General features: G+C 32.0%; 2 protein-coding genes, 1 long non-coding RNA gene and 1 pseudogene across 5 annotated transcripts; 2 read left to right on the plus strand and 2 right to left on the minus strand.

The window, feature by feature from the left end:
• Positions 1-137: 137 nt before the first annotated feature.
• Positions 138-2,608, plus strand: LOC139776738 (pre-mRNA-processing factor 17-like; annotated as a pseudogene).
• A 658-nt stretch (positions 2,609-3,266) lies between these two features.
• On the plus strand, positions 3,267-26,507 carry LOC139776731 (transmembrane protein 181-like). 3 transcript variants are annotated; one of them, XM_071713624.1, is made up of 13 exons: positions 3,267-3,323; positions 13,872-14,053; positions 14,624-14,727; positions 14,854-15,003; positions 15,858-15,960; positions 16,931-17,084; positions 17,185-17,265; positions 18,618-18,717; positions 18,802-18,929; positions 20,922-21,071; positions 23,204-23,306; positions 23,683-23,913; positions 24,254-26,507. In XM_071713624.1, exons 2-13 carry the CDS (start codon positions 13,902-13,904, stop codon positions 24,385-24,387), a joined length of 1,590 nt encoding a protein of 529 aa, XP_071569725.1. In that variant the 5' UTR covers positions 3,267-3,323; positions 13,872-13,901; the 3' UTR covers positions 24,388-26,507. The 3 variants fall into 3 exon arrangements, with proteins under 3 accessions (XP_071569725.1, XP_071569724.1, XP_071569726.1); XM_071713623.1 differs by having other exon boundaries at positions 3,283-3,323; positions 13,878-14,053; XM_071713625.1 differs by having other exon boundaries at positions 3,296-3,323; positions 13,881-14,053.
• Positions 5,968-12,060, minus strand: LOC139776732 (uncharacterized). The gene is made up of 7 exons (XR_011719160.1): positions 11,585-12,060; positions 11,189-11,353; positions 8,448-8,655; positions 7,283-7,584; positions 6,732-6,833; positions 6,432-6,533; positions 5,968-6,083 (listed from the first exon to the last, which is right to left on the minus strand). It is a non-coding gene; the product is annotated as an uncharacterized lncRNA (long non-coding RNA).
• LOC139776725 (peritrophin-1-like) lies at positions 21,315-22,306 on the minus strand. Its single transcript, XM_071713610.1, is given in 4 exon segments — positions 21,315-21,417; positions 21,420-21,645; positions 21,853-22,227; positions 22,283-22,306. Coding segments are annotated over 4 exon segments (714 nt in total). The 3' UTR covers positions 21,315-21,328.
• Positions 26,508-27,129: the final 622 nt, after the last annotated feature.

Genomic DNA, 27,129 nt, shown 5'->3' on the forward strand with positions numbered 1-27,129 from the left:
TGAATAATACAAATAGATAGAAATATTCCTTATACTCGACTGGATCTTTATACCTATGTAATCCTATTATGCTACTTTACAAATGTCTATTTTGATGGAAAAAAATGAACACTTTATTTACAACAATGATTATTTAGGGACAGAATTGTGTGTAAAACACATAGATCCAACTGCAATGGAAGTTACATACAATCCAAGGTATGAGGAACTTTTTGGACCCGAGGTAGGACCCGAAAATCCATTCAAGACACAGCAGCAGCGTGCAGTGAAAAATATGCTATCTGGATATGTGGAAAGTGCGCATATAAGTGAATTTCAGTTTGAAAATCAAAGGAGAACATTTGCCAGTTATGGTACGCATAATAACAAAATTATATTTTATATATATAGTTGATTACTCTCTCTTATTAAATCTGAATCTTGAAACCATTTTTAACTTATATCTTCACTTTATACTCCACAAAATGCTATTTATATCTAAATATCTGAAAATTTGAGCCTAAATAAAATAAAAATTTATTTAATATCTAAAATTTATTAAAAATTTTTGTCAAAATTTTTGTTATCAGGATATGCACTAGATCCAACTGTAGATGGTAGTGTGGATGAAGGTAGAGTTATGATCGTGCAACGGAAGCGGCAGAAGAAGCGGGCGCAAGACCTTTTTGAAAGTACCACCCTGAGACTCTCAGACAAACGAAAGAGGCACAGAAACAACGATCCATCGGATATAGAAGGTTTTTTGGGTCTTGGGGTGGTTACATTGATGAAAAACGAGTTATCAACCAAGCGAAGATGAAGCCGCTGAATTAGAAGAAATCTTAGCCAAACGAAATAAACGAGGAAAGCAGACAGAGGAGAAACCACTCGAGGAGAAGACATATTACATAGTAATGTGCCATATATATTATCAACATATATTGTAAATACATAAATTAGTAACAAAGTTGCTTTTTATATAGAATAGTTTTTAGAATTTCATCATTTATGTAAATTAATTCAAACTTAAACTAAATTTATTAAGATAAAATTTTTAACATGAGTATTGTCTTGAAATTTACTTCATAACATTTAATAATTTTACATTGCAGTCAAGACAGTGTGACTATCAGGGACGCTCGTTCTGCACGCGCCTCAGGATGTAGGTGTGAATCTCAGATCGGAATCACCACCCGATCGTTGCTTTTACCAAAGGCGCAAATTCACATGTGGGAAGGCCACACCAAAGGCATTTCGCAAATCCGATGGTTTCCACGTACAGCGCATTTATTACTGTCCTGTAGTATGGATTGTCGAGTGAAGGTATTTGATGGACGATTATTTTAATTTGATTGTTAACATATACAAATACTATGTTTTATATATGTCTTATTATGTACAGTTGTGGGAACGTATACAAAGACAGGAGATGCGTTCGTACATACTATGGACATCGACAAGCGGTTACGGGACATAAGTTTTGACAATGACGGCAAGCGATTGTTATCAGCGGCTTACGATCGATACGTGAAACTTTGGGACACAGAAACAGGAGCTTATCAGTCGCTTCACGAGTAGAAAGATCCCATATTGTGCCAAGTTAATCCTGATCCAGATAAACAGCATCTCTTTGTAGCTGGTACCAGTGATAAAAAGATAATTTGCGTAAGTAAAAAAAATATTTTTTTACTTATCGAAACAACAATGATGTGATTTAAGATCACATCATTTGTTTTCGATCAAGATTTTGATGATACAGACACACAAAAATGACCTCATTCGTAACAGTAAACATGCAACAATAAATGTAAAAATAAAGTAATAACGTAATTAACGTCTTCAACTAAATATTAATAATTTAATATTCTGTTACAGTGGATATACGTTCGGGTGAAATAAACACAGGAATATGATAGACACTTAGGTGCTGTGAATCCATCACGTTTGTCGACGAAAATAGACGATTCGTCACACCAGTGACGATAAAAGTCTTCGGGTTGGAATGGTCTGAATTCTCTATTAATTCCATTATTTCTCGTAAAGGTTATTTCCGGAAAAATGAGATTAATTCGTTATAAAGATAAATTCTTTTTTTATGTATAGGGACATCCTGTGATATGAAATACATAGCTGATCCATCCATGCATTCTAGCCGGCGGTAACGCGTCACGAAATCAGAAATGGCTCGCTTGCCAAAGCATGGATAACAATTGTTATATTTCGCGTTAAATAGATTCAAAATGAATCGAAAGAAACGTTCACGGGGCATATGGTCGCAGGATATGCGTGCGGTTTAGACTTCTCGCCAGATATGAGGTAATATATATATAAAAAAAATGGTTTCTTAGTAAAATATAATCTTTAAAATCTTGATGATTTTATAGAAAATGATCAATCTTTCGGTAAAGTATTATATTTGTTCTTATTTCATTACTTGTATCGGGCGATGCAGATGGTAAGTGCTACATATGGGACTGGAAAACAACAAAGTTGTACAAAAAGTGGAAGGCGCACGACGGGGTGTGGCATTGACGTATTATGGCATCCTCATGAGCCTTCTCGACTCGCTACTGCTGGCTGGGACGGCAAGATCAAGTACTGGACTAAAACAATTCCCAACAAGCCGTAAGCCACAGTCAGACATCCTTGTGACAACAGACATATTTTGTAATTGTAAATACTAAAATATGATAATTAAAGAAAATAAAATTTTAAACACTAATTGTCATTGATAATGCACAAATATGAATGTATGACAATGTATGAATGCTTTTATATTATAGACTATATATAAATGATATCAAATTATTTTAATAAAGAAAATCTGCTCTCTATTTCTCAATCCTTTAATTACTTTCTCGTCATAATACCTTATCCAATCGAATATATCATCGGTGAATGTGATATGTATTATCAAGTTTGATTGTTCGGTAGAACACTCGTCATTGCTATACAATTGCGACGGTACATACTGGCACGCATAACGCATATAATACTATTGAATCCTGTTATCTGGCGACACGATATACCCACCATTATTAACATACCACTTCTCTCCAACCTTGCCCGATTACCGATGAGTTGCAACCCTGTTCCGTGGGATATGGCGTGAAAATCAATAGTGCGCGCGTCAGTGTACACCGTACGTTCGTGCAGTCGCTCTCGTATTTTAGCCCCGATTGGAAAATTACGCGAACGAACTGCAGCGGATTCTTTACCTGTGCCGTATACAGCACCCTACCCATGAAATCCCTGTGAATTGTAAGCGTATGGCAAGCGGCAATATTTATCAAGACATTTACAATAGAGGTAGTGTCGTCTATTACCACGCAATAAAGTGGAAGGTGAGTTTTCTGTTTACACCTATGCACATGCATCATACACGTCGCAAATCCGGTGTTCACGAAGCGTATTGTTGCGACTACCAATCCAAGTCGTTGTGATAAATGTCGATAAAGAATAATGTCGATTTTAAAACGATGAATATTCCACGTATTAAAAATGTATACATGTATCGAAAAAGCATACATGTGTATCTTCCTCTTTTTGTTGAATTGTTTTTTTTTATTTTAATAGAGGAGAAAGTATGGTAATACCCAGGTAGAACACAAAATCATAATAAGATCATGATGACATCAAATAGGAGTCATTTTAGGAAAAATCATTATGACGTCAATCGATACACTTTTTATGATGATTTTGTGATGAATTCTGTATAGCATGATTTTTAGTGATTTTTAAATCACGATTACATCAAAATGACGTCTAAATGATGTCAAAATGATGAGAAAATGATCAAATGATGATTAAAAAGTGAGTTTTTGTAATCATTTTCTATTCCTCTTGACATCATTTTGGTGTTATCGTGATTGACTGCATTCAGTAAAACATTTATTTTGCACTGTTGAAAGTTTTCTTCGCTAAGATAAAACTATTTCTTTAAATCTAAAAGTATAATCTAATCTTAGCAAAGAAAACTTCCAAAACAGATGCAAAATAAACGTTCTCCTGAATGTGGCCATTTATATTATCTGAAATGTACATAATTTATTTGTAAAGATGTCAAAAAGGTAAAAAAAAGCATAAAATTGGATATTATACGTTATAGATATATAATTGCATCTTAAAAATTGCACAAAAGAAAATTCTTATCAATATACGTAAGTAAATACTACTGTATCACAAAACAGTATCACAAAAATAGTCTTATAAAAAAACTACAAATATGAAAAAACAAAAAGGAACTTTACTTTTAGGAAATAGCCAACTAGGCTACACTGGCCTAGTTGGCACCGATCTCTTGATACGCGTATCAAATAGTATATTTAAGCTGATCAGCCAATAATCAAACTAATTCACTAGTTATTTAATACCCGTATTAAGTGATCGGTGTAAACTAGGCCACTATCTATAGATATAATTGCATCTTAAAAATACATTTAACGAAAACATTCTTTTTATCATACATCAGTCAATACTTATTATCACAAAATAGTATCACAAAAAAGTCATAATATAATGACCGTAAATTATTGACAAACAAAAACGAACTTAATTTTTTAGAAAATATTCTCTTATACTACTTATCAATTGGAGGGGTTAAAGTCAAATTTTTTAAATATTGACTCGTGCGCATAGATACAATCTATACATATATAATTTGATCTATGCACACGAGTAAATATTTTTAAAAATTGACTTACACCACTGACTTTACCCCTACAATTAATATTCAATTCATTAAAATATATATATAAAGCAGGAAAATATATTAATTAACTTTTCGTTGATTTACTTGTGTACAACATCGCGATATTTTCTTTCCATTTTGTTAAATTGCTTGAGGGAAAGCATTCAAAACAGCACCTAAAATAAAAAATAAAACCAAAAACGTTATGCATTGTTCAAAACAATAAATATAATTTATGACTAAATTTTACGCAAATTTTAACTTACAACTGATTGCTTCATGAAGTTTTGTATTTTCGAATTTAAGTTTACTCACCTGACCCCTGAAAATTCATCATTCGAGCCAAAGAATTTGATATTATTTTTGTATAAAACGGCCAACAGCTGTATATTCATCAGTTTGTGAATCAATCTTCATTAATTTCACAAAATAATCCACCTGAAAAAAAGGAAAATTTAAGTTTATGTAACTAATTACATATATATGTAATAAAATTTCTCTTCATTATGAGATGCGATCCACTTGATGTTACAAATGCTTCAAAGCATTTGATTGACCAATCAGAATAAAGAACTTTACAAATTGGCCAATCAAAGAATGCTTTGAAACATTTGTAGTGTCAAGTGAATTGCATCCATAATCAACACAAGCGTAGAGAAATTTAATTTAAATATAATGCCCAGAGAAATTTATTTATATTTATTATGAGTGATGCAAGTATACTTACTACAGGATAAAAATTATCATCAGACATCAAGAATGTTTGAATTTCTAAAAATGAGTCTTCATTATTTAAGGGCAGTGTAGGAAGATTTTTTGGCTTAATGACTTTTTCCTCTTCTGGAGCTAATTTACGATATATTCTGTTAAGCATCACAATAACGTTGTCTGTTTGCCATTAGTTCTTCTTGCCTGTCCGCTAAAGTTCTAAGAGGACAAGCAGCAACATGGTGATCTAAAAGTAAATATAACAATAATAATTATGTCAAAGTCAAGCAAAACCAAGAAGATGAAAAGAAATATAAGTAAGATACATTTAAATATGTTAATTATTCATCCAATGGACGGAAATACAATTTATTTCATAAATAAAAAGCAATATAAATTACCTGAGTGCATACCAACATTTTTCATTAAAGATGACAATGCTGAAATATAAATCAGCAACAAAATGTCAATATAGATAGAATACGATAATGAAATTAATATAAATTATAGAAAAGTATAGTTCAAAAATAAAATAAAATAACCTTACATTTATGATGTGGACTCGATCAAGAGTCCTAATCTTAGGAGATTAAAGCAGTATCTTTAACTGTATCATTGAGAGAAACCGTTGTTGCAGAGGATGTTTCACTTGATGGTGATTTCTTTTCCAAAGGTAATGAAGCATTCAAAGATGTATCTTCATGTGCTTTAACGATAAACAATAAGAAACAATAATTGATAAAACAAGATGCATTAGAAGTAACTAACTATATATATTATTTTCAATCGTGAAGTATGTTAACTAAAAAAATAAAGTAAACAATACAATACAAAGATACTAATAATTTGAGCTGGACCTAAAAACTGTAGCTTTTGTAAATAAAATTTTAGTTGTAGAAGTTTGATTAACAACTTCAGATAGAACATTTAGAACTGAAGAGATAAGAAATGAATTCTTCACAAAACAGCACTTATTAATGATTGAGAAAAATAAATACTATTCTACACTGTTATATATATATATATATATATGTATATATATATATATACATACCTTTATCTTTCATGAGAGCAGAGGTAATTTCAGAGAACTGTGATTCTGTCCGATATGGTAATGTATTTAAAAACTTAGAAGTAGTCTGCTTTTCTATAACCGCTGAAAAAATATATATAACTGTTTTAAATGTAAATAATATTAAAATCAAAACTTTCTTTTATCATAAAAAAATCTATCTGTACGCGACAATAGGGTTATCTCGAATCATCCTGAACATATGTGTGTGTGCGTGCGTGCGTGGGTGTGTGTGTGTGTGTGTGTGTGTGTGTGTGTGTGTGTATGTGTGTGTGTGTGTACCTTTATCTTTCATGAGAGCTGAGGTAATTTCAGAGGAAGGTGAGTCTTTCCGATATGGTAATGTATTTAAAAACTTAGAAGTAGTCTGCTTTTTCATAACCGCTGAAAAAAAATAATAATGACTGTTTTAGATGTAAAATATATTAAAATCAACTTTCTTTTAACGTAAAAAAAATAAAAGTACTGTCTGTATATTTGAAAAAGAATTTGAGAAGATAACTTTACTTTAAATATTTTAATCTAATTATTGCTTTATTCAAAGATCATACAATTTAAGAAGAAAATACAATTTAAGAAATAAGACTGTTTGATACACGTACAATGTATTAAATTTATATTAAATTAGCTTGATATGATATAAATGATGATGTATCTAACTAATACAATGCACATCAAAAAGACATAACAAATCAAAATAGTATTCAGATATAAACATCAGTTTTATACTGTTTATATAAACGTGGATTATTAAATCAATTTTAATAACAAGATTCATTATTGTTGAGATAAAATCCTATAAACACAGGATTTGTATAACATATTCAACTTACCATCTTGTAAAGGAGATAGTTGTTTTTTATTATCCAAAAGTGCTTTTACTTTAGTTCTGATATTCTCTGATACAAGACCTTCTTCCTCATCTTCACTACTACTATCATTAACAAAAGAGTGTTTGCTTTTTGATTTCTTCAGATCAGGCTCATCAATCTCAGAATTATCAGAGTTCTCATATCTTGAAGGCTTATTTCTTTTTCGAGGCTTCAAACGATCTACATCTGTTCTCCAGCAGCTGTATCAATAGCACTATCTTCTTCAGCTTTAATACTAGCTTTGCGTGCTTTTGCATATGTATCTGAAATAAAAAGTAATTTACTATAAAAACGCATACTCGAACAACTTTGCTAAATATGTATTTTGAAAGTAATGTTTTACAACTTTAACAATATTGTTAAAAAAAATATGTATATATATTAGACCCATTAGAGACCCATATAATCCATCTATTATATTATATATACATATTATATTAGCTTTGTTTTGGTTTCCAGAAAATCGGTAACAAAAAATTATACACATAGTGCCACTCCCCGGAAAATTCTACCCCTATTTCATATACTTTTGGTAAAAATTCGGTTCAGGGGTTTAGGCTGGGCGTTGATGAGTCAGTCAGTCAGTCGGGACATTTTCCTTTATATATATATATATATATACATGTATACATATATACATATGCATATACATATATACAAATGTATATATATATACATACACACACATATATATAAATACATAAACAAACAATTAAGTAAAACAAGTATAAACGATTAGATTTCTCTAATATATTAAGCCTAGCATTTTATTTTTAAAAAACGTTGCATATTTAATGAATGATACTAAAATAACGCATTTGAGGTTTTGAATTGTCATATTTTTACAAGTAACTCATATAATAAATAGCGTAGATTTGTTATCAAAAATTAGACCGAATGTAAAAAGAAATATATCATGTGAGAATAAAAATCATACGCATTCAATATCAATTATGCAAAAATTATCATACATAATATATATCATATGATTTCAAGACTAAGTTCCCTGATTATATAAGTAACAAATTACATTATCTTACAAAAATTATAAGTGTTTTCAAAGATTAAATTATAAGTATATAAGTGTTTTATTTTGTTACTGCACTATTGTACAAATAATACTTACTATATTCATACATAACTTGTATTGACATATCTTCAAAATCATGTTTTGGTTCCATTAGACCCATAATCCATCTATTAACTTTATCAGAGTGATATTTTTTTGGTGGCCATTTGCATATATTAAGGTCATAATTTATCCATGAAGATGGGACTACGGCTACAGTCTCTTCTTCCATATTATTAAGAGGAAGAAATTTTACAACAACATACTGCAACACAAACCATAAAAATTATTACATATTGGCATAAAGGCATATATAGTTCATAAAGAATGTAAAAGGATAAGCATACTTTAGTAGAAAAATGGGATAAGTGGAATGCAGAGAAAAGTACCATCATTATTAGGCATAACTACACATTTCTCTTTAATATCTTCAATTCTCCAAAAACAGAAATCTTTTTCACAATTTGATATTTTAAAATACCTAACTCTGAAGAGTCCATAGGAAAAGTATAATAATTTTCAAGGCATGTAAACTTTTTTCCTGCAATAATGATACCTTCAACAGAATTAATTACGGAGTACAAACGCACAATTTCACCATTTACAGTTTTGAAGTATCGATCTGCTTTATTTATTCTTAGTGTAAAATCTTTGGTGATAACAGTGGTATATTGTTGACCTTCAATTTCTAAATGATAACCATTAAATGGTTTTTTCAGTTTAACAAGATCTTCACGAGGACATGATTTTATCAGTGCACCTTGTAATTCCGTATCTCTATTAGCCAATTGTTGCAATGGTCGATGAATGGAACGCAAGTGATTTTTTATAACGCCCAAAAAATTTTCATAAGGAAATGCACTCCATGAATCCAATGCACCCCTATTGTAACATTCTTCGGCTAGATGGATGAGTGAGTGAACGTTATAAACCACAAATTCACGTCCAAATGCATCAACTGACTGACTTACAAATTGTCTTAATAAGTAATCAGCAACGGTATTCATTTCTTGAAAAGATCATGTCTACACAAAATATAAATTGCACAATGGAGAAGAAGAAAACACTGGAAGACATTAGTAGGTACATGATCTTTTAAAACATAAATGCAATCATATAATATAAATCTTCTAAATTCAGAACCCTTCCACTTTTCCCTTTTATTTCGAACACCTAAGCTCCTTGGTTTTCGAGTAAACTCAATTGGAAAACAGTCAGTGATATCACGCAACATATTATTGATTTGAAACACAACTGCATCTGGCAATGTACACCGAGAACGAACACTTATAAGAAAATGGAGCATTCTTTTTACAACACCCAGATATACAAGATGGAGTACATCAAGACGAAATTGAGAAACCATGCCAATTCCAATATCTTCCAATATTGAGTTACCGTTATGATGGCGAGGATTATCTCTATTACGGAAAGATTCATCTGTGCGACGTGGACAATTTTGTTCAAAAAAACACATTCTATTTCTGTAATGCGTCCCTTTCACAATACATTTTTCACATGCATAGTAACCACCATGCGCAACGCATTTCTTTACAAACGAGCGAGCTTCAGCATCCAGCACAAAATTATCAATTCTAAATTGATATATAGTACCATTACTCCATTCAAAACCGTTTTCTTGTAAATTCGCTACTTCAGTGACAAACTCCTCCAAGAATACATTAACATCATTAGGTTTTCCAGAGCCCAAATAAACAGCAATCAGAAAAGGATATTTTAAATCTCGAAATTTTCCAAGAATAGGCCAGAAATGCTTTTCAGAACTTTTACTCAAAGGAATGCCATCTATATTAATATCTATCACTATTTCACCATGTTGATAGATATATTCGTCTGAAAGTAATTGTCGAATATTTGTTTTGATTCCCTTATACCAAAACTGTCCATCACCGAGATCACTGACAATAATTTTCCTCGAAGTATGCAATAAAGTCTTGTAACTTTTAGGCAGAAAAGGAAATAATGGTTTTAACAGAGCCAATAATGCATCAACCTTTTTCTTTGAAACTCCTCTCAAAGACCATTCTCTTAACGCATTTAATAAGTAATTGTTTTTTTCTTGTTCATTATTAAACTGTGATGTTTCATCTATATCACTTTGTTTATCACAATTTTGTTCAGCAATACTTTGCTCATTATTTATATCATCATAATCTATAAACGCACTGTTTTCAATAGTACTATTACTTTTACTACTGATGGAAAAATTGTCAGAATAATTGGAGGAATTTGAACAAAGATTTGAATCTGGATCTATATTAAGATAATTGCCACCTTCTTCTTGAAAACCTATGTGATTCTCAAGGAAAGAATCTACATTTGTATCATCATTATTGCTCTCACACACATGCCTTTGAGTACCATTATTACTATTAATAGACCCCGTAGCTATAGCTTTAAGTTCATTTAATTTGATGTGTTTTTAGTACTAATTCTATGTTTGAATGGTATCTTTCTCTTAAATAAGGCTCTCTGTAATATAAAATATAAAGAAAGGATTAATACTATAAATGTATTGATATATATGTTCAATAGAAGAACCAATTAATTCTGTTTTACGAAAATATTAAATATTTCATTAGTTTTGTAATATATACATATATACATGTTTATTGGAAGATGAATGTAAATTGTATAATAAATCGAATATGTCTAACTCTGTGTGTGTGTGTGTGTGTGTGTGTGTGTGTGTGTGTGTGTGTGTGTGTGTGTGTGTGTGTGTGTGTGTGTGTGTGTGTGTGTGGAAAAATAATAAAACAAGTTTTAAAGCTTTATACCTTCTTATTGCCTGGCATGATATATTTTCATGTAATCTGATGAAAATTTAATAAAAGTGAATTTCACGATCACGAAAATCTGTACAGCTCTCTACAGCTACAATCTCAGTGTGTTTCCTCACGACCATTCGAAAGTGGATTCTCAATATAACTCTTTATAGCTCTCTGCACACAATGGAGAAACAGGGATAAATGTTAAATATTAAAAATAAAAATTAGGAATAGAGATGAGATAAACGTAACGCACAATGGATACAAATGAGATATCATACAGATACAACATAACCTGTTATTTATCTCTAGTGCTTATTGAGAAGACTGATTCTAAAACTCTATATATAATTCCTTTATTTATTTAATATTTATTCTTATTTCTTCATTGTGCGCAGATCTTACCTTGTAAACACTATATATAGCCTCTCTCATCGAAAATCTGCTAAACGCACTTGGAAAACCACCGATCCACGCGGAATTAATTGCGAAAATAGCGGGAACGCGGGAAGTGCCGGGAAGTCTTCTTCTTCTCGAGACTTCTTTTGTCTATATAGCGCTATATAGGTTAAGAACCAATGTGGCTAGTTCTCAAGAATCGGTCATAACAAAGTCACATATATTAATTACCATTTACAATTGTATTTTCTACTGTCTACATTATTTCAACGATATATTAAAGCAACAGAAATATTTTGGGAACCAAAGGACGCTTTTATCTATAATATAGCGTACGATTTCTTTTTTCATTTTTATATCATTTTTGCGTCATTTTTTATCAGTGACTTTTAAGAGAGAAATAAAGTCATGATGATATCCTAATGATATCATTATGACTTCTATGTTCTACCTGGGTATGAAACCCCACTTTGTTTTTTAGGCGATTTCTTGTAAACTACAAGCTCAATTCTTTCGTTTCTGATATGCTTAGGTTCCTTATTCTATTGGCAACCCATTTCTAACATTCGATTTATAATTCTCCACTTACAAGAAAAGCTGTACAAAGATTATCGAAAAATGAGCAATTAAGTCATAAATCGCATCGTAATGTGCTGGTAATATGGACCCCACTATTTTTTTGGATGCGTAAAATAAAAAAAATTCACAAAACGCCTTTCAAAAAAGTAATGTATTTAAAAAAGTTATTGTAAAAGAAATACATATTAAAAAATCAAAACAAATTATATAATAAAAAAATTATTTAAAGAGAAAATTCATTTTCTTTCGTCTATCGACATAAATCACACATGTATTCTTCTTTCTCTGCTCTTGCACATTCATTGTGAGTCCAGAAAGTACATTGAATCCACAGACGCATTGACCTAGCACCTTGGAGGTCCATAATACAAACATTTACCATCTTGAAAAACAATAGCAATTAGTGCAGTTACAGCAAAATGAAAAGAACTAAATATTCTTAAACACGTGGAAATGTTAGATAACATCATACTTTAAATCTCTGACTATAAACGTTAGCTGTTAATCACATATATAGTTACAAATAAACAAAGTTTTACCTACCTATTAAACGTTCGGAAATCGACAAAATAGAAATATGTGTTTTACTTTATTATTATTGCCAACTAATGAATCTGTCATTCTTACGGCCCAAAGGGCAACTTAATAAACAAGTTTCAGCTGTCACTTATAGAGTGCAACTCAAAGTTTTTAAGATATTTGAGGGGTTCCATTATCAGCAGGATTTCATATTATCACCTTCTCCTCTATTGTGCGAACAAATTAAATAAAATTTACCCTCATTCTTTTTCACTAGATAAAGAACTTTGAAGGTAAAACGCGATATTTCATCCATTTAGGCGATTATATATATATACCTCCAGTTCATATAATAAAGTGTTCTCGATATAAACGTTAATGTAAAACGGCGGAAACTATACGATCTTTTTCACGCCTGCCGATGACACATAAATTGCTGTACCTAAATCTTTTTTCTTCTTTTTAAATGTTTTCGTGATCTATTCTTGAAGAATTATATACGTTCCATCAACATTAAGAAATAGTTTTATGGAATTTTATACAGCATTTTCTTACAACCAGTATATTGAATTTATTATATAGGTATAATTAATTATTATAGGTGTTATTATTTATTATTATAGGTATAATTAATTTTATATAATTTTATATATAATTTTTCCGAAGTTCTAAAAAAAATTGTGCTCCCCTGGTGAAAAAATTTCTCACATTTTTCTCATATTTTCTCATATTTCTCATATTTTCTCAGAAATTTTGCAAGAATTGGGACTTATAAAAAATTCTGAAAAAATATATAAAATTTCTCAGATACTTTCAGAAATAATTAAATGAAGATTTTCGGAATATTTCAGTATCCGTATGTATGAAAATTTCTGATAAATTGCACAGATTTTCTCATGTTTATTCAGATTTCTACAAAGATATATTAGCGAAAATTATTCTTATTTTATCTGAGTTTTTCTGAAACACGTTCCAATTCGTATAAAAAATCTGAAAAATTCTGAGTATTCTGAGAAAATCTGAACATTTTTATAGAAATTCTGAGATATTTTTTCACCAGGGTCTGAAAAAATTGAAAGGAAAAATATATATTAATAATATAAAGAAATATGTAGTATATAAAAATCAAATGGTATGTTGTATTATTAAATTTTTTTTACTGTGAAATAAAAGAGATATCGCATAATTGGGACAGTTACAGTAGGTACAGGATAAGTTCCTGAAGATGATGGACGGAGCCGGATTGGGATACTCATATCACCTCCCATCCGCCGGTTGGAATCTCAAAGTCAGAAATGCATTGTCGCAGTTCAGTGATCTTTTTAGCGAATTTAACAAGTATATCGCACCGGCTTATCATCATGACCGCTGCGAAAGGTACGTGGATTTCTCTGGAAGATTATTCAAAAAACAGAGATAATGAAAAAGCCGCAAGACTTTAAGTAAAAACTGCTTTATTAAATATTTTATTAAAAGCATCATATCTCAATTCTAATTTGTTTCTTTTTCTTTTATTAATCAATATATAGGAGCCATAAGAAAAAAAGCAAACAGATTTCTTTCAATTAATCTGACATAATATTCATAACATTTATTTTTATATCATAGAATGTTGCTATGCCTTTTTCCGTTACTAATATATTCACTGCAATTTGCGTATATATTTGCATATATATGATAATTGTGTGCGTGCGTGTGTGTTATCCTTTCTAAAAAAAGGCATGTTAAGTCGATAGTCGAATTTATTGTTGCCGCTTTTCCGCGATGCTGATTGGTTTTCTCGCTGCGCTTACTTCATTTGCAGCTGTCATCGTATATTTTGACAGTTGTGTGTATCAAGAAATTAATAGTGTAATAGTAATAGCATAATGTTAAAGCTAAATAGCGCGCGCGAAGCGCGCGTCTGTGGTGCTAGTTAATTTAAACTCTCATGTATTTATCATACAGATCTGTACAAATGCGCTTATACTCGATGCACAAGAGGGAATTTGTCATGGTGTTTGTTGCTTTTTTTGCGTGTTTCGGATTAGCGATTTTTATTGGCCTGGCCGGTGAGTATCAGTAATAATTTTCTAATTATTTCGAAGTAAAAGAATTCAAATGTCAACAACACAACAACACTAGTGCTATTAACCTCAAACATATTAAAATATATCATTGCATTAACGCTTTTAAAGGACCACCTATAACGTCGACCAGCGAACAGAAAGCGCATTTAAACGGCAGCGAGATGGCCACTGGTCCATTCATCATGAAGACACCTCTATTGTCTACATATAGCCAGCAATTATGGGTCATTGCTAAGCTATCGACATCGAATAATGATGGTAACGTGCGTCTGTGAAGTTGGCACGACATTCTATGAATTTAAAAAAATATATTAAGAGTTCTAATAGCACTTTCCCATAGTGCTACAGTTCCCGATAAACATTTAAAAGAGTTCTTTCCGCATTCCTTGTATTAAAAAGTCGAAATTGAAAAAATGTGCTAACTTCATGAATCTAGCACAACTCCCTCCCCTCTAAAGTACTAAAACCGCGTTGAATGTTTTTGACAGGAGTTCTCTACAATAGCGTTCTATTGGAGTTCCATACATATATACAATTTCAGGTCAATATTCCACCAAATAAATCATTTTTGAATAATTTTTAATATCTGTGAATTTCGACCGTTCACACAATTTTTAAATTTTTTTAACCATTAAATTAATCTAAATTTTTTTGACCGTTAAACAATTTTTAAAAATTACGTCCAGCATATATGACACTAGTGAAAAAGTGTTTTACTTTTTTTTTTAATTTGTAGAATGTGCCAACTTTACAAACGTCAAAAACATTCTGATCATTAGAACTAATAGCAAGAAGCGTTTACGAAATGTAAAGTTTGTTAGAAAGCAGAATAATTACTCGACATTTATCTCTTTACGTTTGACACTATGATCATTTGGCAATTAAAAATAATCCTTCTTCTTGTACGAATGTATATAAAAAAAATAAAATATTTTAAATGAAAATTTCTTAATTTTTTAACAAATTTATCTTTATAACTACGATTGTGATAACAAAAGTCTAGATATATTTTTTGTATTTCAGTCTACATTATTAGATCATAATCTATTTTTTTTTATATACTTTACAGCTTATTCTTGAATATTAATATACTTATGGATGATGATTTGTAGATGAGAGATACGACAAAGGGTTTCAAGTTAGTGTTTCCATAGACGGTATCACTGCTGATCGCAAGCCCGTGTCCGTACTACCCCCGGAAGCTGGACATAATCGGTAAAAATGCAATAGAAATGCTCTTGTGTTCTCTCGATAATTAAGGGAGGACACCACTGTAACTGCCCATTTTCGACTGCCTTCTTTGGTATTTTTTTTTTAGAAAGGAATAAAATATATGGTCAAAAGAACTTTTAGGCTTTATTAGACATATATTAAAGTATGTAAAAAATTTTTTTATTTGTTGAAAAAATACAAAATGGCGGCGCACGAGTCGCTATAGCACTTATTGGTTTTCAGCCAACCCTCTCCGCGGCACGCAGTAGAACTGTCGTAAATTTGATCCTGGAACAAAAAGTGAAATATTTTCGTTAATTATATTAGTTTTAGCAGTGAAGTACGAGGGGAAATAAGAAAATATTAAAAAACAAAAAATAGAGACGAGTTTGAATAAAAAGTTCGATTTTTCGACCATCGAACTTTTTATTCAAACTCGTCTCTATTTTTTGTTTTTTAATATTTTCTTATTTCCCCTCGTACTTCACTGCTAAAACTAATATAATTAACGAAAATATTTCACTTTTTGTTCCAGGATCAAATTTACGACAGTTCTACTGCGTGCCGCGGAGAGGGTTGGCTGAAAACCAATAAGTGCTATAGCGACTCGTGCGCCGCCTTTTTGTATTTTTTTAACAAATAAAAAATTTTTTTACATACTTTAATATATGTCTAATAAAGCCTAAAAGTTCTTTTGACCATATATTTTATTCCTTTCTAAAAAAAAAATACCAAAAAAGGCAGTCGAAAATGGGCAGTTACAGTGGTGTCCTCCCTTAAAGTTGAACGAAACAAAATTAATTCTATAAAAAATTTTTTATTTTAATACATCTATTGTTTTAACAACATACAATGAATTAAAACTATTAAGAAAACCGGAGTTTATATCACATTGTTGAAATGCATAAATTAATACAGATAAATCTCTTGTGATCGAGTAATAATATGTGAAACAATGACCATTATTTTCCAGAACCAGACATTTGAAATGTGAAAGGCAATCCTGCGAGGAACTAGTCGTCGCCCACCTCGGATTCCTTGATTATAGCTACTACATAATCACTGTCCGCTTCCATGGACTTGAAAGCTTCCATCAGCGATACACTATACGAGAACTCACATTCTACGTCAGTAAGCACTGCATGAAATGATCATACTCGTTTGGACAAGACATTTCCGAGTACCTCATCTTTTTCTTTACGTTTCTCCTATTTTTCCTGTTCACAGTTTAAGAACTACAATCCGGCGTTCACGCAGATCGAAATCTGGTTCCGACTGATCTTCTTATTGACCACGTTCGGAGTGATGGTAATTCACTGTTACAATGGCATAAAAGATAGACGAGTTAAAACAAGTCGAAGACTATTTGTTTCTGCGAAATTGTGCCGACGATATAAATGATGATCGACGTTAAAGATTGGTTTTGAAACAATGCGCAATTTTATCTTTCTATTATATTACTTTGCAACTAAATATAACGCAAAACTAAAAAAAATTCAATTTAACTCTTTATTGCATCGTGTTGTTTTTGAGTAACAAACTGATTAACTAAATTTGACATTTAAAACATTCAAAAAGACACTATATATACATATATATATAGGAGGAAGTGGGAATAGTGCGCACCTAAGGTAAATCTGTTAATACAAAATGGCTTTTATAGTTACAATTAATTTAAATGCAGCTATGGAACCTTTAAACATTTGTCTACAAGTATGTGAACTCATACTTGATAATAATTTTGTTGTTAAATATTTATTGAGCGATATTTAGGACGATGCAAAGTCGGGCAAAAATTAAAGATGCGGGTAATAGTGCGCAGTTTGAAAATTGCCAAAATTTGTGTCTGCAGCGGATAAATTTCGAACTTTTCTACTTAAATTATTAGTTTTAAGTATAGTTAATGTGAGTGATGATAAATAATTGAAAATTAAATGCGAAACTTTAAAAATAGAGGGATATTAAAAAAAATTTTTTGCGAGTAGAACTGACTCATAGCTTCAACGCACAATTAATTCGACACATAAATATATATAAATTCAAATATAAATAAACTATATATAAAATCGACATAAATAAAGCCGCGCATTATTCCCCGATTTGTTATTCCGGAACAATTTTGTCAATTACTCGCGAACCGCAAATGAAATTATGGGACCAACGCGGCAAAAGGTTCCCAAGGGATCGTATTTCACTATGTTATACCAATTACAGTAGCAAATAAAAATTGCCCACTTACGAGCTTAACTCCTGTCGCTTCAAAATGATAAGAAAACGGACGCGTTTTCTTTTTCGCTTCCTGCGTTCAAACGAAGCTTTGATAAAATGGATATATATTATCTAGAATTGACGTAAGCTTTAAAAATTTGTCACTTACATGTCGTCAGCTATCGTCACAGTCTCAAACTTGAGGTGCGCACTATTACCTATAATACTGCGTCGTATTCCCCTACTTTCCCCTATATAATATGACTGAAACATTCATTTTTTAATTAATGATCAAGAGAAGTTTATCATTCAGCTAATCTCCGATCTCGATGATCAGAAACTCGCAACTTCGCAAAATAAAATATCGATTGCTTTTTAACTCGGCCCGTTTTTTTTTCGCGGATATTTAAATAATGTTCTAGAAATCGAAAGAAAAATTGTATCGCTTTCAGTGCTGGTTCGGCCATTCGCTTAGAAAGTATCCGCTGCATGATTGGTCAATAGAACAAAAGTGGATCTCTATACTTCTTCCATTACTGATTCTGTACAATAGTAAGTTTTCGAGATTCTGACGTTTTTCACCAATACGCATTTTCGTGATTTTCGACATTTTATTGAGCTTACTTTATTGAATAGATCCGCTGTTCCCCATGACCTTCTTGGTAAACTCTTGGGTACCCGGTATGCTGGATGCAATTCTGCAAACAACTTTCCTATGTGCTATCCTCATGTTCTGGCTCTGTGTCTATCATGGTCTTAGACAGGTACTCTGATATCGTCAAAAACTGAGAAACATTAATTGATAATCCCGATGCGCAAGGCTATAGAGAATTAAATTAATTAGTTAATTCATACATTATTTACATATTTATTGTTAATAGATTAATAATTCGTAAGTTGGCGAGTCACGTTTTTATTAAGGAAGTAAAATATGAGTTTGTAGTATAGCTTCATATTTCTACTATTACTTTTAAACATATTTCAGTGATAATTTAAAAATCATTATACCCCCATAGGAAAATTGCGCAAATATTGTATAATAATTGTATCATTTAATTGAGAGGAATTTCACAGTTATTGTGCTAAGATATTTCCTCATACCCTGGCGAAAATGAGAAGTTTCATAAACGTTTGTTTGATGTTTACGTGAGCGTTTGCGGAAGTTCGTTGAGAGTTTAGAAACGGTCAGTAGAGAGTTCGTAGAGCGGCAATTGCAACGCTGCAGCGTTTGAAAGGCGTTTGTATATAGCGTTTTTGAGAGTTTGCACAGCGTTTACATGACGTATGACGTTTGCTGAGAGTTCTTTAAAACATTTAGAGATCCTCTGTTAAGCGTTTAGGCTGCATTCGGAAACGTCACCCGGGTACACACGGGTGACGTTTTCGAACGCAGCCCTGATAAGTCGAAAGCGTTTGCTTTCATCATTGAAAACTGCGTGCAGCCTCTATTGAGCTTATGGGCGTTTACTCTTGTCGTTAGAAAAAACGGCGTAAAGAGCGTTAAATGTTAAAATCTGCTTTTCGCTTCGCAGGGGGTCTGCTTATATACGCGGCTGGATGTATTTTAAATGCGAGAAAGATACGCCGCCTAGCGGCATTGTTAGAAGAACGTTTGCTGAACGGAGGGAAAACGCTTGTGTTACGGAGTCGGGAAAAGCGTTTCTTGGGCGTCTTTAAGCCGTTTGCGTTAACGCTTTACAAATCGTTCACTGCGACTCTACAATTCGCCATCGGAAAAGCGTTTGCTGAACGGATTGAAAACGCTTGTCTTACGGCGTTGGGAAAAGCATTTGCTAAACGTTTGAAAAATCTGACAGCAAATTCTCTGCACGCAGCGTTTACTGAGCGTTCTCTGAAAAGCGTTGCCTCAGCATTTCAGAACTTTCATGAAACGTTATATACAGCGTTTTATAAGCGTTCTGGAAGCGTTCAAAATCCAACGGCGTTGTGTAAGCGTTCTTATAAAGTTTGAAAGCGTATAAACTCTCAAAAAACCCTCATTGAACGGTTGTCAACGCTTTATAAAGCTTCTTAATTTTCGCCAGGGTAACGCAGCGTTTTTGCTGGCATTAAATTTCTGAATAATATTTGCACAAAAATTAAGAAATTCAATTTTATGTTTAAATTTTACACAATTGGTTCGACATTTAGAAGCAAAATATCACTTCAGCACACTTCAGCAAACACCGATAACAGTTACATAGAACGTTCATTATATTTTACGTACGAGAAAGGATGCCATCTATCGGCGACCTAGCAAACACAGAATATGCTACGTAATACAGAAATAACACATAATAAAATTCAAATATATTTTTCAATTATTTCGCAATTATTTTGTAATTTCTTCCCAAATTTAATTTTGCGATTATTCCGCTAAGACAGTTCGTCATATCGCTGATGCTGTCTTGCTGAAATACTATTTAGAAATAAATTATGCAAATATTTATCAATATTTGCACAAAGGTCTAAATTTCTATTAGTGTTGCTGCAAATATTGAGGCATAATTGCAGCATTCCCAATTTCATCCAGATTTCGTCATATGATGTTATGAATATTTTTCTATCGGAAAGCTTAAATATACAATTAGAGTACACTTTCTTTCAAATAAAAAATCTTATATTCTGTTAGCTTATATTTTTATAATGTATTATATTAATTGTGCTTATCCATCATTACGATCATACATATACGTACACATGCGCGCGCGCACGCGCACACACATTCTAATTGACAATTTGTTTATTTTATTTAGAACGAGAGACGGCTTATCACGTTTTATCTGCCCAAGCTCTTAGTTGTGGGTATGTTATGGGGTGCGGCATTGACTCTCGCCACATGGCTTCGTTGCACCGAGTTGGAGGATCCCACTTATAATTATGTTCTCGATACATCGAATTACTACGTAAGTTGAACTCGTGCTTATTAATACAGATTATTACAATAGAATATTCATTCATTTATAGGCTATTACAAGGAATGTTAATGTTACGAAGAATATTAGGACTATTATATTAGTCTATTAATTATCTAAAAAATGACTTGTTATTTTCTTCATCCTTTTTTTAAGAAACACATATCGGTCGTAGTCGAAATCTTTTGTGTTTTCAAAACTTCAAGGGTTAATTTATAATGCAATACGCCATGTTTTTCCTCATGATCTCAACAACTCCGACAATTCGAATTGTAAGGCCAATCGCATATTTTAAGATGTGAGTCGAAGTAAAGTCCGGTGGGACACATCTGTAACTGAGGGTTCCCCAATTGCACTGATAGAAACGATCGCACAGGAAGGGATGCGGCAATAACAGCGGTCCCGGATAATGAATCGGACATCGTGGAAACGGCCGCGGACAGTCGATCCAGGACGAGTCGCAACCGGCTTGCCAGGGCCAGTTGCACACCTGAAGAACGGGATTGAAGTGCAACTTTTCTGGGCACTCAAAGAACATCGGCACGCTCCAGTCGCATTTGTAGAACTAAATTGTTATAAAATTACGTTTTTTATATATGTATATGAGAAAATACTCAGAGTGTCACCCAGTTTTTTATACTATCAAGAAGGAAAAGTAAACTAAACTTATAGAAAATCAGGACATCAATAATTAGTATAATCGAAAATGAAAAAGTTCAATTATCGATTCCATACAATTTACTTGCTTCTTCTTTTCCGCGAAGAAACTTACCAAGCTGCAGTTAGTCAAATGAGGCAGCAGCACCTGATGTTCGTGGTGCGCGAGTCTGGCGCATGGGTTTTCCTCTTCCGTCTCAGTTGCGCTCAGATTTCTCACAACGTTGACCTTTAGCTTCACTTCGCACATCGCCCTGGCCTCAGGGTCGTCTTCGTGTACCTGGTAACCTCGATCGCGGTTCTCGTAATTCGTCAGATCTTCCGGCGGGCACAAGAGTTGCATTGTGCAGCTTACTTGCAGTGGCTTTGGTTCGCTGTATTTCGCAATGTCTTGTCGCAATTCCACCGGACAGTCGACAATCGTGTACAATCCGCTGATCCTTAGCAAAGCTTGTAGTATAATAATGCCGATCGCTAATTGAGTAAACAACTATTTATTCGTTGATACAAGTGATTCATTTCGTTAATGAAGCAATCGAACGTACAGCAATATAAGCCATTTCCTTCATTTTGAGAAAGAAAAGAAATTTTGCAGTAATTACTGATTGTAAAACGTCTCTCATTATTTTACTTGAATATCTTTTTATAATTCTCTACAGAGGAAAAGAGAATATATATACTTATTGACAAATATACATGACCATTTTTTTTCTCACAAATATTTTTAATTTATCAAAAATTTCTAAAATAAACTTGAAGTATTATGTATCTAAATCTTGCATAAATTATAAAACAGGTAAATTTATTTCTATTAACTCTTGTCAAGATTAAGGCTCATGCACAATGAGAAGAATAAAAAACAAGGACCGTCAAGACACAGTCTTGAAAAAAAGATGCGACTATGAATTCTCTCTATGTTTAATTCCTTGTTCCTTATTCCTTTCATTGTGTATGAGCCCTTATAATTTTACTCGATTAGAATATATATCCTTATTTACTCTTGTACCAATCTTTTCTCAAAGAAAAGATTGAGAAAAAGTTAAGTTATTAGTACTAACCGAATTGTCTCATGTTCACAGATCAGTAAACTAAAGATAATTTTATTGTAGCTGTTGTAGGAACGTCTTAAATCTATTGTTTCCGCACGTTCGTTGCAACTCTTTTTTTTTTGCATACACAGATTCAATCGCGATCCGATACTGATATAGATAATTTCTCAACAGCTAGTGCTTCTGTCATGCTGTACTTGAAGATTACCAGTTCTCGATCTTAATTTGGCGTCGTATCGAAAGTGGTATAGAGATCGAAACTAGTCTCTACCGAAGAAGAGTACCAAAAAGATGTGACATCGCGATAGAGAAACGATCAATGCGATTACTTATAAGATATATAAGAAATAGATATATGAGAGACATATAAATATCTGTACTTGTTAACACACTGCATACACAGATATCTGTTTCTAGGGTTTCAAGGTATTCTTCTTCACGGTGGGTGGTTTCTACATCGCATATCTGTTGCTTCTTATATTAAAAGCATACAGCGAACTACGATCTATGCCATACTTTGGTAAATATATTTTTTAATTCGTGCTAAGGCCGTTATTTAATAAAAATATATTTAATTATAATTTTGTATAGTCTATATCTTCAATTTTATTATAAATGAACAATTTATATAGACATAAGAAATATTTGAAAATTGAGCATTAAATGACAGTTTTATCAAGAAAAATATCTTGTGGTGAACTCTTATCCGCTTCTTTATTCATCTCAGCAAAGAAGAAAGATAGTCATAATGTTCGTATACTTTGTATCCAAAGTAATCCGAAATGTAACACTTACGTTGCTTTATAGAGTCCTTCTTATCGTAAATTTTACTGTTATATCTTTGAGTGAAGATTTACAATTACAACTTGATGATAAGCGTGCGATTTACTTTGCAGATTTACGTCTGCGGTTTTTGACCCTGCTTGCCGCGGTGGTCGCCGGCGTTTGCAGTTTGGTCACTGCACGTCAATTCGGAGCCGGTGTATTGGAGGACAGCTTCGCTTCTCGTCTTTCTACTTATTACCGCACGTCCGCGCAGTTCATGGCTCTTTATGGTCTCCTCAATTTTTATTTATACACTATGGCATACGTTTACGCGCCTGCGCTTCAACAGGTCTATGGGCAACGTGAGTGTGTCTCCGAAAAACAACAATTATTATACTCCATAATTTTCGATATAACACTTACTCATTTACAGCGATAAATTTGAAGAGCAATAATCTTACAAAATATAAAAAGGTAGTAAGAATCAGAAACAACTTAAAAAAGTAAAAAGATTTCTTACATAATTTATTGAAAAAAAATACGAAGGAAGATTCTCCTGTACATCGTTAATATAATTTATGAAAATAATACTTGTAATATTTTCTATTGTTAACCATGGAAACCTCGACAATAATTTATAATCACCCTGTATATTCTATTATTTATGTCTAGAACATAATTTCTTTGTTACATTTATTGCAGACTCATCGATAACGAAAGATAGCCCTGCGTTCTCGATGTTCAATGATTCTGAGGAGGAAGTAATATACGGATCGGACGAGGATAGTCGGCGACCACTAACTCGTACTCCACGAAACGCAGAGGACAGTGACTGAGGGCCTTAAGAAAAAAAATTTCATACTTTGTGCTAATCGAAACATAGATCGTTAAATGGAAAAAAAAACAATAAGAAAACTTTTGATTCATGTTTCTACTGTGATTCGCAGTCATACTGCCATCACATTAAAAGTTGAAAAAAACTAACTAAAAATTCGTGTAAGTAGTTTGTTGAAGAATCAAATGTTAATTGTAAACGAAGACTTTGTATCATGTTTACGCAAGCTTCAAGAAAGATGCATACTGTACATAAATTACAAATATATACTGATAATGTGAATTTATGTATTGCATTGTGTAGGGTAGGTAGTCCAACAATGAACCATGTACAGAGGCTTATATCTCTCTCAATTATTGAGTTGGAGATCTGTGTTTTTGCATACAGTTTATGAATTTAGTTGGCTACATACTGTATAAGATGACTTATAAGTTATTTTTAAAGTTTAGCCACAATTTCGATTTTTTTAAAACAATGTCAAATGGTTCATTGTGTACAGGGGTGTGTACACAATGAACCTAGCCATTTTTAACAATAAACCACATGTTTTATACTGTGAATTGTTAGTGTTATTTTAATTAATTTTACTATGTTTTAAAATGTTTATTTAGGGAAGAGATAATTATAAGACATGATAAGTAAGGTTAGAATAGTATGACTTTAAATTAAAGCTAACTTAATTATATATGTTATGTTTTTATTATTTGAAGCTTACAATTAAAATTATTGTTTTCAATCAGACTTTTTCTCACTTAGATTATTATTTATTGTACGAACTAGTCAGTTTAATAAGACTTATAACACAGATAACTGTAGTAAAAAACAAAATGGTTCATTGTAGACCATATAACATTTTTTACGATAATCTAAAAAAAATATGGTAAAATAATGCAATAGAAGTAAGTTGCTTACAGAATTATAAAGCTAAATATACACACAAAATTATAGAATAATGAAAAAATAATAGATATAACAACAACAACATGAAAAATACGTAAAACTTACAAAAAAAACTTAGTTCGTCACCCAAAAATCACAAAATGTGGCCTCAAACGGCCGTCCTTCGCGCGATTTGCCGGCCGATTGGGGAGCCGAAGAGGGGTCAAATGCGAGTCGTTGCATGACAAGCACAATCTAGCAAAATTACATTTATGAAATATCGCAATGGTATACTACTGGTTCATTGATGAACTACCTACCCTATAGAAGCAATGTAGGAACTGAAAGAGGAAGATATGAACGGAAATATGATAAAAAGAAATAGAAAAAATAGGAAAAAGAACGAATTTTACAAATTTTTAAAATAATAGCTAATTTGGAGAATAACGTAGGAACAAATTCCTATTGATCTCTTTCGACTTATCTACTTTTACGGCAAAATTAGGGTGAGGTAAAATTATTAAAATACAAATGAATAAGACAACAACAAAATATAATGAAGTTTTGTTTCACAATATTGAATTTTGTGCATTCATTTATTTACAATTTTAAAATTATATTTGAAATTTTATTCATTTATTTTAACGTTATAACATTTATATTGTTTACTGTAAATTTGAAATATATTTTTTGCGATGTATTTTATACGCGACGTACATGTGCGTATTAAAAGAAAAATTAAATAAACATTGATAGGAGCAAAACTATTATAATGTGTTAAATACTCATAAGATATTATCATAGTTTTTATACGAAATGTACTTAACTGTTTGGTATACATATATGGCATATTTAACACAAATAATAGATAGAGCATCTTTACATATTTACATTACCAATAAAATGTTATTAGGCAAAAAAACATGCGCATAAGAACATGGACATAAATGCGTGTTTTATACCTGGAAATCAGTTACATTTAAACATCTATACATTTAAAGATCTATAAGGAAAACAGATTTTAGAGAACTTGTAATATTAGAATCACAGCTATTTCACTAACAATAACAATTTGCAATGATTTTGTATCGACTCTTAGTTTTCTCAACTATGACAAAAATTTTTTTCAGAAGCCGATATTTAAAAACGTAATATTTTGCGTAAACAATAGCTATTTCTTATCATTGCTCATGTATCTAAACAACACTTACTATATACTTAATAAAGAAATCTTACAGCTCACTAGAATGTTTATTATCATCAAACTCTGTCTACGTTTAATATTTAGGCCAATACTCTATCGTATCCGTTTCATCTTATCCAGCTTCTTTATTTTCGCGATCTTGTTTCTTCCGAATCCCATGTCACGAAGCAAAATTCGAAATTTCACAAAGGCAGAATAAAAACAAGTAGAAATTTTATATAAGATTTTAATATTAAAAAGAAATCATAAAGCCGGTAAAACTTCAGATTAAGGGCGACCTCACCGATTTCAATGACTTTGATATATGTTGTCAAGGTCATGACCCCGAGTGACCTTCAGAAGGTTTTAGCCGTCGCTCGTTATTCGTTAAAAAGTTATTAACAAAAAAAGTTTGAAAAATATAGCAGTTATTTGGAGTATTGGAAGGCATAAACGACTAATATGTATGTAGAAATAATACATGTATGAACGCTTGTGTCTAGTTTAAAAATAGTGGAGCCCCCCGCAGGGAGGCGGAACCTACTGCCTTCACGCATACACTTTTCGCGCGAGATCAGTTGTCACATGGGTTCGTGGCGTGCTTTACGAGCTCGTTTATTGTATATCGCCACAAATATTCACACAGATGATCGACTAACTTATCTTGTTTAATACCACCTC

The sequence above is a fragment of the Temnothorax nylanderi genome, unplaced genomic scaffold, assembly GCF_030848795.1.
Source record: "Temnothorax nylanderi isolate EJ_2023f unplaced genomic scaffold, tnyl_v1.0 TNYL_tig0126_pilon, whole genome shotgun sequence".
NCBI lineage: Eukaryota > Metazoa > Arthropoda > Insecta > Hymenoptera > Formicidae > Temnothorax > Temnothorax nylanderi.

Coding starts and splice junctions, on each gene's coding strand:
- LOC139776731 (XM_071713624.1), top strand. CDS start 13,902: ATGATGGACGGAGCCGGATTGGGATACTCATATCACCTCCCATCCGCC. Junction 17,085..17,184: donor TACGAGAACTCACATTCTAC/GTCAGTAAGCAC, acceptor TCCTGTTCACAG/TTTAAGAACTACAATCCGGC. Junction 18,930..20,921: donor TCTATCATGGTCTTAGACAG/GTACTCTGATAT, acceptor TATTTTATTTAG/AACGAGAGACGGCTTATCAC.